At 39.0% G+C, this 11707-nt stretch overlaps 1 protein-coding gene and 1 long non-coding RNA gene across 4 annotated transcripts in view; one reads left to right on the forward strand and one right to left on the reverse strand.

The window, feature by feature from the left end:
* GALK2 (galactokinase 2) overlaps positions 1–2687 on the forward strand; it is a 48954-nt gene extending 46267 nt beyond the window's left edge. Inside the window, exon 10 of the mRNA XM_080394675.1 lies at positions 2209–2687. Coding sequence (XP_080250801.1) covers positions 2209–2413 — 205 coding nt within the window. The 3' untranslated portion in view covers positions 2414–2687. The remainder of the gene's footprint in view (positions 1–2208) is intronic.
* LOC308066847 overlaps positions 1–11707 on the reverse strand; it is a 125277-nt gene that overhangs the window by 34840 nt on the left and 78730 nt on the right. The gene's annotated exons all lie outside the window — the stretch shown is intronic.

Raw genomic sequence — 11707 nt, forward strand, 5'->3', positions numbered from 1 at the left:
TAAATCAGTGTCTCCCACTGTGTGGGCGAGTGCTGCGTCCGCCAGGTTATTGCCTGCTCGTACCCCTCTTCGTAAAGGCAAGTGCACGGCGGAGAGGGGCTGGCTGGGAACCCCACCGTGCCCGAGGAGTCCAGCTTAGGACTCGACTGATTAAGACTTGACACAGACCATTTCAGCCCTGGTCCAAAGGTCACTTCCTCATGTTTAACCTAGATCCTCCCACGCGCCGCAGCGCCGGCGGATTCGGAACGAGGTGCTCACTTCTGAAGCCGTGTAACACCATCTCGTTTCAGATGTTGCAGCACCGTGCATCGAAATGCCAAGTTCCTCAGCATTAAGCCCCAAGTGCCTAATCATATCACCACATTTGAAACCGTTAGCCACAGTATTTTGAAACACAGTGACTTCAGCTCTGGAACAGGCATATTTTCTGTCTACATTATGCTTTATTTCAACTAAGTATTTTAAAATGACTCAGTAAAAATGAGGCATGAGCATGACCACAGAGAATTATGAAATCAGTAAAAGGTTCAGAGCAATTCTGAAGGGATTTCAGTTGCCTACCAAAATAAAAGCCAGACACCATCTGAAATACGAAGTTCTGGCCAAGGTAACAGACCAAGTGAGCGCAGACGGTCGAGTCCGCCGACTCTGGGAAGTGGATTGGGCCTTACAAAGGCGATGGGAATTTCCCTATTGATTGCAGTTGAGACTGGATTGGATCCTGCTCATTTTAGGAGGTTGCTCCATGGACCAAAAACTATAAAAATGAGTGGCTTACAGGAACACTAAGTAAAATAGAACACCAACAGGAAATAAAGAATGAACATAAAATCGAGTCAATATGAAGGGTGGCACCACACAGACAACACTGAAGAAAGTGTTTCTGCTCAAGAAGAGATGTAAGCATGTTTAGAATCAAACACATATGTAAGTACTTGCTTGAAATATGACCTAAACCTCTCCTAACCCAGCAGTATACCAGATTCATTTCACATAAAATGCACATATGAAAAATTACCACAGCCTACTCGGAATGAGCTGTCATTTTCCAAGGTTATTCACATGATGCTGTCTCTCCCTCCAACACATTCTAGGACTGGTAAATCTCCCCATGCCTGGCTACGGCTATTGGAAACGTAGCAAAAGTATTTGTTTGCAGATCAGATTAGATCTCTCATGAGAATAGGATTTCAAATCAGTTTTCTAAACGATCCTGTTCTGACTAGGTTAGAAAAGCCCCAAAGAAACCTATTACGTGGTATTTTCCTACTTTGAATCTAAGTAAAGATCAGGAACACAGGTAAGCAAACTAATGAAAATAATTACACTAAAGCCTAATGAGGTGGTGTCTGAATCTTCCAGAGCAATGGCATGGGATTTGCTGTAGGACATTTCTAGCAGGCCAGTGTCTTGAGGCTGGGAACGGTTTATATTTTGGATGTCATTTATTTGTCATTGTTCTTTCTTTTCACCCTCTTCATTAAGAGCATTTTTTTCTTCTGGGACTAAATTCCTGTTTCACCTCTACTGCTGTAAATGTGCTAAGTTCATGAGGTTCCTCTAAAGAGAGATACCCAGCTCTGTCTGCTCAGCATAAAGGACGTCCGAGTGCAGCAGTGACTCCGTATGACTTCTGAAGAGTTTCTGAACTCTCCTTTTCTTGACTGGCATGCTCAGCAGTCCTGCAGAAGCCTGTGAATCTTCAGCATGTTTCAGATCTGTCCTGGAAGAATAGAGCTATTTGTCTTTGCCACAGTAGAAAATGGCTTGCATGCCTACATCCTGTGCAATTAGTTTATGAACCCTCTTTTGTTATTTTTGTCATGTATTTCTGTTTTCACTTCTGATGTCTTATGAATGTTGCTAACACAATTCCTTTCTTCTCCTGCTTTCTTCTTCTCAGCTGCGCTGTGATACTTAAAACAGCTGATGCTGAAGCATTATAAAAAAGGGTGACTGACTTTTGAATTGACAGAAATGACTATATTGCAGTTTAAAGCCTCAGCACTTTTTTTTTTTTTGTCCAAATGGTAGCTGCAAATTGCTGTAATGTCACATACAACCAAGTGAACTTCAGAAAAATCAAATGACATATATGTGTTTTGAGTAAATTATTCGCTAGTTCTCTGCAGGAATTTTATATATGATAAATTACCCCTTTTGGGTTTATTTTACATTATTTTTTTTTCTGTTATTTTGTTTTAGGCAGTTTGGGGCCATCGGGTCACGTCTGACTGGAGCTGGATGGGGTGGCTGTACTGTGTCAATGGTGCCTACTGACAAGCTGAACACTTTTCTCAAAAATGTAAAAAAAGCCTATTACCAAACTGATGTCCAAAGGTCAGCGTTGGAGAATAGTCTGTTTGCTACCAAACCTGGAAGAGGAGCTTTGGTTTTTGTTGAGGCCTAAAGAACGTAAAAATTGTAAAGAAACTATGTAGGGCATTCGGAACTGGCAGTACTTCCCATGCCACAGTAAATGAATGGCTTTTCTGTTTTTTATTGTAATGAGCAGTTGCCATTATCAAAATATATTTCTAAAGAAGCAATTAAAAGAAAACTCTTTGATTATACAGTCTTTTTTTTTCCATGCTAAATATGTCTTTCAGTATAAATGCTGATTTACAAAAACCTATTGATGAGGAAAAATGAAATTGAAATAAAGATGTTTCTTTGTTACCGTGGATCTCTCTTGTTTTCCACTTACTGTCATAAAAGTAAGACCAGGTGGAGCAGTGAGCTGGTCCATCGTAGGGTCGGAACCCTGCAATGTTTGCAGGGCTCTTCTGTGCTTAGTCTCTTTGGGTGCTGGATATTCTTTTGTTCAGTGTCCTGTAACTATGGAAGATTAAACCGAAGCATTCAAAAAAATGGGAAGGACCTGGCTAAACATTAAAAGTGTTATACTCTTCCTCAAACAGGATTATTACTGTTGTAATTAGTGATAATATTGGAGGGGCACCTGCAAGCCAAGTCAAACATTAGGAATACATTATGTGAAGCTGGAAAGCTTTCCTTCTAGCTGTGTTTCTTACGTACCTTTGTGCAAGGGTGACTTGTTATGAAAGTTTCAACAAAACTTAATGCTCTCCAGAGCTGTACAATACAACATACTCCCCTAAGTGAATGAACAAACAACAAAGCAAAATTTGGTTTTGAGTAAGGCAGACACCATATTCTAGTTATTGAATCCTAGCTGTGATTCCACAAGGTAGAACATTGGCAATTTTATGCAAAACTATTAGAAAGGATTAAATATAATCCATTGACCATGTAAAAAAGCCATTAAAATCTATAAGGAATAATAAAGGAGACAATTCACTCAGTTGTACAAAGCAAAAGTCAATAGGTAAGACCAATCATTGATCTTTGACATGTCATTGACACGTTCTTGACAAACTGCTGTCTCCCTCCCACTTACAACCTTGAGTCTCAGAAGTGTAACTGTGCTGAGCTTCAAGTACAGGATCCATCACCCATGACCTGGCTGTCCAGTAGGAGAAATGGCTTTGAGTGCAGAACGGTGGCTGCACACCCGGATACCCCAGAGATGTCCTAACCCTGCTTCCAAGCGGGAAATCCGGCTCCTGTGCCCTCTCTCTCACAGCAAACAAACTGCCACTTCTCCGATACCTACAGCGAAAACCGAAAGAGAAGCATTGCTAGTGTCGTAACCCTTGCAGCCATAAAAGACACAGCAAGATTTGTCCCTGTGCGCATTTTTGTGATGCTAAGCACAAGTTAACATCCAGAAGTCTGCATCAAATTAGAGATCTCTCGGAAGAGAACCTCTGTACATTACCCTTGCTAATTCAGGCCAAAAAGAAATTCTTAGAGGCTACTAATTCTGTGAGAGGACTCTGCCAAATCTGAACACAGCAGATGAACAACAGCCAACGCAAATTGCCAGATCTTTTCAGGAACCTCAGAGGGGAAATACAACGGTAATACTATCACTAGAAAAGATTTCTGTTTTCTGACAACCAGGAAAAGTGGAACAGAGAGTGCTGTAGATCAAGTAACTCAGGTACTCGAAAGGAAAAGGATGGGGTCTGGGCATGATGGGGGGAGATGAAAAGACAGAATTGGGGGGAGGACAGTTAAAAGGATGCATTTGAGAAGGGGAAGGCAAGGGATAAGGGAGAGAAGAACAAGAGGCAAAAATAAAGGTTTAATCTCAAAATACTATTACTATCTACTATATTCAAATATAAAATATTCACCATTACCATTTCTACTGTACAGTAGATGTGCTGTACATTCACCTAAACCTGTAACCAGGGCTCCAAAACCCCAACAACAGCTAAATATCTTCAAGGAACTCCAAGACAACCCTAGAAATTTTAAAGAAAATAATGTCACAGCTTTGTCATCAACTGCTTTATTAAAATCCTGCATTCAATTCAGCGAGTTCCTGTTTATTATCCTGTCATAAAAAGGGAGTACGACACAGTACATACCGATCCTTTCACTAATGTGTGTGCACAGACTTTAGTTCAGCTGGATTCATGGAAGCGCTAATCAGTGTATGAGCAGAGTAAAGATATATTAGGAGATTTTTTTCCTTCTTAAGTTGAGCATGACACACAAAGTCATGGAAACTTCCCAAAAAAAGGCAGGCTGCAGTACATTTCAAAATTTTTCTGTCAATGAATCTTATAAATTATATTCTCATAAACAAAGAAAAGGAAAACAAAAAACTGGCACAGCATAAAAGAATAAAACCGAACGTTCTAAACTTCTGACTAATTTCTTTCCTTTTTTATTGCTTCAATGTCTTTCATACTTTTGCTGAAATCTGCAAATAAAATTGGGACATAACTTTAATTGAAAGACCTACAGTATTCAAACTATATACATAAAAATGGCACTTGGGAGTTTTTAGTTACTGACTAACAATAGGAAGTAAATGTTTCTTTTTAAACAACAAAAAAAAATTAATTAATCTGTGCTTGGGGTTTTTTTTTGTTTGCTTTTTAAACCTTTGAAGCCATTTTTCTACATAATGGTAGCCCCTTCCCCCAATAATTGGAGCATGAGAATGATACACCAACGATGGGTAAGGTAAGCAGCAAGGATATTGGTAGTATTTCTTAACAAAAAAGCAAGATTTTGGTTTGGATGAAAATTTCTGTCTATAAAGCAGCAACCCCTAAGCAAGTCTTTCCAGATCTGTATTTTTAATAGCTTTTTCTGACTTCTAAAAGTCTCCTGTAAATGATTAGTAAATAGTAATTAGTAAATTAGTAAAATTATACTAATCAGTATATAGAATCATAGAATCATTTAGGTTGGATTTCCAGCAGACACCTGGTAAACTGAAGTCCCCCGTGAGAACAAGGGCTAGTGACTGTGAGACTTCCCCCAGCCTCTAATAGACTATTTCATCTGCCTCTTCATCCCGGTTGGGTGGTCTGTAACAGACTGCCACCAAGACACCTGCCTCGCTGGCCTTCCCCCTGCTTCTCACACATAAACACTCAACCTTGTTGTCACCATCATTGAGCTCTAGACAATCAAACCAGCCCCCAACACGCAGGGCTACCCCACCGCCTCTGCCTTCTGAAGGGTTCATGGCCACCCACTGCAGCACAGACACACACATTTATACACACACTTGGAAAACTAACAAAATTAAATGTCAGAATATACGCAGGGGTGATGCATCCTGTCACCACAAGCTATGATTAGCAGTGGAGTGTGATTTTAACTTATTATAATGTCTGACTAAGTCATTCAGTCATGAGTTTTATCTTACTGTGCAGTAAATGGGTTCTAAACCTTTCCAAAAAGGATTTGGAATGGAGACGCTGTAGATGTCAAAGTGCAGCAACATTGCCTGGGGCCATATTAATACTCTGTATTACCTTAATCCCACTGACGTGTATGTCTTCATCACTGTATTTGCTGTGTATCTTGTGCGTAGGAAAATGCTCGCGCTCTGAAACAGAACGAGAGCGATTTCACCATGCTCTTGACAGGAGGGGATGATGGCTGTGTACTGGGCCTTTGCTCTCTCGGACACAGTGCACACACACACAGAGCAACCTAAAATACAGTAATTACTGAACAACTTGGGGAATATTGGTTTCTGGTTAATATGACCTGAACACCAACTTTTACTGTACTAACTGCTATGTTACTCAGTATAATCCTTCTGAAATTCCCAAGTCCATGAGTGTCTAATAACATCTTGATACGCTGGAGCAACTGCTGTACTACGGTTACAGTCAAGTGAAAGATTTGGATTTTCAGCTAACTACAAAGTTTATTTCTGTACTAAATCCCAATCAGATACAGTTAAACAAAGATACACCCAGAAGAACATTGGTAAGAAGTATCTTGTTCTAAAAAAATGATACTTTGCTAATGGTAGCTGTTATGGGCAGGATTGAAGCAGCGCTTTCTAATTCTTATCATCATATGGTTGGTTCGTCAAGGAAAATGAACCATATAATACTGCAAAGTAACAACAGCATAAAAGTAAGAAAACGCCATGAAACCTGTGATATTAAATTGTATTTTAAATGCTGATTTTGAGATGGAAAGCTAGGTATTGATAGGAACCTAGCTCACACAATGAGAAGTATTTACATTCCCCATTGTACAATGGTAACTGAAAATTGCTCCCTGCGATACAGCCTCGTTTGACAGATTTTTCCCAGCGCACACACAGGACTGCCAGAGAAAGCACTGCCAAGCACCGGTGCTATCACATCTGTCCTACCTCAGCTCTTCAGTTTAGCCAGCTTTTTCATTGAACCAGAATCACTATCCCAAAAAAGAGAGACAAAAGATTAACGCTGTTCTTGATCTTATCTCTTGTGCTCTGCCCTCTGCTTTTGGACTTGTGTCAAAAGTAATTAACTGTGAGATTCTGCAAGATACCACATCACAGCCTCTGGTAACAGCACTGTGTCCGCTAGGAGACAGAATCCGCCCTGGTGCTGGCGGTGGGTAGTACCTGCCCTCCTCACTCTCGCATCCTTCCGCGGGACCGCAATACTCAGTCCAACCAGGGCAGTATGACCAAGCTGTAATTGATATATTGGGAATTGCTGTTTCCTGGGAAGATAATTATTATTTCCCCCCCCCCCTCTCAGGTCAGCTACAATTGTTTTACCAATAAAAACTGTAGATGAACATTTTCTGGAAGCCCCAAAGACTCTGCAGATTTGATCACCAAGTTCAGCAGAATGTGGATTTACCCCAGCCCATGCTCCCTCGTAAACAGTTCACTCATAGTGAGAGTCTGCACATAAAACTGATGTGCCCCAAAATGTCACGTGTAATTAATGCACTCATGCCAAATTCATCATATGTCTAAGCCTCAGTAATGGAAAATCTGCAGAGGAGTAAGAAATGTGGAAGCTAATCAGAGGAGAAGACACTAAAGAACTTGCAGAATTAACTGACCAATAAAATGTTTGAGATTGATTCCCAATAGCAGTGGTTCCTGCAGAAGCAACAAATTGGACGAGGATTTATACAAAAACATTTGGTATATTTATTGAATTTTAAGTTTAATGCATTTTGAGAATTGCTATTGTCTCCTAAGCACTACTTCATTGGTCAAAATTACACATTAATATTAAAAGGGAAAAAAAATAATCCTCTCCCCACAAAAGCATGCCTTTCTGCACTTGGCACACGAGGCTCAAATAACTCAATAAAGATTAGATGTACTTTAAACTGAAACACACTAGTGCCCAAGCAGCTGTCTTCTTTCCAGCCAAGCTGTACATGATTTGGGGTGGGAATAAAAATATGTTCTATTAGCCAATGATCAAGCCAGATGTATGGGGTTTGTTTTTTTAAATCCAAATTAATTTTTCAAGGGACACTAAAGCAGGTTTGGTGCAACTCTTACAGCAGTTCCTGAGTATTATTATTAAAGGCCTTATTTTTTGCCAAATTTCATATAATGGACAGCTTTATTCACGTTGTTCTACGTTTTCTGGTTTCTTATCTGTCCCTTGTGACAAATGCATATATTTATTTTTGTTGGCTAAACTGCTCTGACTTTGAGCTGGATTCTGTAGTTGTGTTTCTATTGATCAATTATCAACAGAATTAAATTCTTCTGATTAGATGCTGAAGAGTTCTACTGGCTTTCTCCCAGCAAACATCCTTTTGTAACCGTCTCCTTCCTGCCCAGGCTGCTGCCTGGAGAAGACGAGCCGGCCCTACTCTTGGGGAAGAATTCAGTGAGTTGCTTTTAAGCAGCAATAGGAGCTGCATCAACAATAATTTTTTTATGAAGGTCTGAACCTAATTTTATATTAGAAACATAAAGCTCCAACTTTCATAGATGAGTTAAGAAGTCTAACAGAAAACAGGAGCTAAAAATCAGAACCAAAGGAGTCTAGCAAGGATTTGCAGAACTTCTGGAGATTAAGTTAAAGCTCCACAGCTGAATCATAATCAGAGCTGAATACTAACTAAGAATGGAAAGATTTGGGGATACAGGGTTAAAGATCAAGAAAAAAGTACCTATCATGCTGGTTTTAATGGTAGTTATGGTCAGGCCTTGACCCCAAGAATATACCCCGTTAAATTCCTGTGCAATTCTTTCTACAGCCAATACAACTCTATCAGCAGCAGAACAGATAAGCTTTCAAAAGCCTTGACAATTTTTTCTGGGATAATTTTTTTCCCCCCTTCTCTTTTCAGAAGACCATTTGAGAGAGCAAGGGGAGGCCTGGGCAACTTTTGTTTCTGAAGATCTATAACCTGATGATGGCCAGTGGGGAGAGAGGGGGGCACTGTTGGAAATAATTTTCAAGACTTCCTCAAGAGGGAATAGGATGGCTGGCGTAAGCTGCTTCAAGAGACGGACTTAGAGACCTCTCACTATTGTTGTTGAAAAACTCCCAAATTTATTGTCTTGTCTGAAATTCGTAAAATACTTCACTTTCTTGATTATGAGATCCTAGGGTTTTGCCTTCACAAGGCTGATTTTTGGTAAATCAAATTAAACTGTTAAATGAATAAAGTTTTACCGATGGAAAAAATTGTAACGATTTGTGGGATTTCTTAGTGTTATACTAAACTAGCAGCCTCTTGCACACAACCGGCTTTTGGTGACCTTCTTTCTCCCCAACTTAGTTGTGCTCATTCAGCAAGAAAAATCTGGTCAGATCCTCTGAAAGTGAGGGCATAACGATGCCAAGAAGCGCACACCAACTGCTGTAGCCCACTGGCGTTCAGGGCACCGAGATGGTGGTACACATTTTTTACTTCTGTCTATCACTAAGAAAATGGCAGTGACTTTGTAAGTTCTTCCAAGCCAGCCTAAGGGGTTGAGCTAACAGAGTCTGAATCTCAACGATCTGCTTTAGCTCCACTAATGAGATTTATTTTATTTCTATGTAGGTGGTCTCTTTATTTCTTAAATGCAATTAGCATACAGTTGGTGCCTGATGGTTTTATTTATTTTTGAAAGTGCTGACTACTGGACTTGCTTTCATAGTTCTAGAGTTTCCAGAATTTACTTTTGTGCTCCACAAGCCTATTTTCAGGAAATATTTTGTAAGAGGGATGATATTTTGAACTCTACTTTTATGGCTGCAAAGGCTTCTCCCCTATTACTTCCTTTGTCTGTTCATTAGTGGCCATCTTTAATTCCTAGATGTGTTTTGGGGAGAGAAGTTAGTCCCCTTTGAAATACATACCATTAAAACAAAACATTAAAATACTTCCAGTCTTTACACAAAGTTATGTGGGTTTTTTTTGAGATTCTATGGGGTGTAGTGTTCTGAGTGGTACACTGAAATTTTACATATTTGTCCACTTTTAGGTTTTCTCTAGGACACTGCCTGACACGTTCATTAGCTGCCTTTTGCTCACAACAAATGTGTGAAAACCCATCTGTCTCGCTCTGTTTTAGCTGCAAAGTGAACAGAAGGTTTTAGGCTTTTAATCAAACTATGAACAATTTCGACATGCTGGTTTTTTCAGGACGACATAGATGAGTGCTATGTAGTGTTTCCAACTTGTTTTATTACAGTTTGCTTTCTGTGATTCATCAATTTATAATTCATACTCTCAAAAAAGAAAATGGAACATTTTTGAAAATCAACATCATGCATATTGCAAATTACAATAAACATGTCAGCAAAAGTGGATATACTAACATTTTATGGTGGCTAATTTGCTAATTTATTCTTTTTATATAAATAGACAAATTACAACGACCCATTGTGGTCACATTAAAGGGAGAATGGTGTGGAAATTTCTGTTCTCAATAAACCCATAAAGAAGTGGACACAACTTATTTTTAGACAGAATTCTGCTCATAATGTGAACAGTCACCTAAAATCTGCTGAGAAAAACATAATCAGTTTCACAAGAAGTCTAAAATTTTCTTTTTATCCCATTAGTCAGCCTAATAACAAGTCTTACAATTTTTCCTTGTAAAGTTCATAAAAACAATATGACAAATATAAAAATACCACACTGAAAGTTGAAAAAAAAAAGGGAGGGGGGGATGGGGGGAAGTTTTCCACTCTTCTATATAATGTTGCAAAATCTGCTGAAGCCGGTGAAATTGAATTAGTGTAACACAGAATCTGACACCTAAATACACTTATAAGAATTGCCCCGTTGTGACAAAAGCTGCTGAGATTTGACAGCATTCTTTATAAGCAGGCTGTCTTCCCCGTGACAAATACTGTACACTGAAAAGCAGAGGCAAACTTTTTTCTGGTGTTGTGTGCAAACACTTCAAAATACAAAAGATCAAAATTCTAAGAATTCCCAACAGAAAATGTTTCCGGGGAAGTCAAGTAAGTCTTCATTAAATCCTCCAAAACCAGTCTAGTTAGAACAATTTCACGTACGTCAGAAAAAGAAGAGAATTAATTAGGAAATCTTTGCTTCTGAAACCCCGTTAAGATATAAACACAAAAGGCTCTGAAGAACTGCACTACAGAACAGATAAATCCTTCCTACATTCATAAAGATACATGCCAGACAGAAATATGTCCAAATTCAGAAAATACTCTAAACTTCCTTGAGATTTATAGGTGTTGGGATCCAAAGAGTATAGTTCAGGGCCATAATAGAACCAAGTCAATATATAAAGCTAAAATCCAGATACGATAGGAGTTTCATTACATTTTGTGAGGTTAGATTTATGTTTCTCATTCAGCCTTACGCCCCCAAAATCTAACAGAAATAAAGTAACAAAGCTGAAATGCAGTCTTACTTAAGACACTTTAAATCATAAGTTAGGTTAAAGGATAACAAGATGAAGGACCAATCAAATCTTTTTTCATTATTTCTAAGTTTCTCTCTTTTAGGCAAACCACTTGCTGAGATTGTCTGCATTACTGTGGTCTGTCTCAGTCTAGAAAAGAGAAAACTGTCCCAGCTATTGTGGATCATAGCAGAAAAAGGAAATAAAATAAATGAGTGAGACTTCAGTACTGCATTCTTCTCCTCCCTGTCCCAGCTGGTTTAAACCATCTTGGGCAAAAGTTTTGAAGAAAGGTTTTCAAACACAATACAGGTTGGGAGTCTAAAAGGGTATAGTTGTTTCTAAACTTCAGGATAATTAGTCCTGCAAGTCAAAGAATATGACACAGCATTATCTGTTTCATGTGTCTTTAAGATAGTAGGAGACCAAAGGACTTGGTCCACCAAGGTCCAAAAAGCATATGCTTGTATTCTGCATCTGAACTGATAATATCCTTTATTGACA

Source organism: Falco punctatus (genome assembly GCF_963210335.1).
Source record: "Falco punctatus genome assembly, chromosome: 7".
Lineage (NCBI taxonomy): Eukaryota > Metazoa > Chordata > Aves > Falconiformes > Falconidae > Falco > Falco punctatus.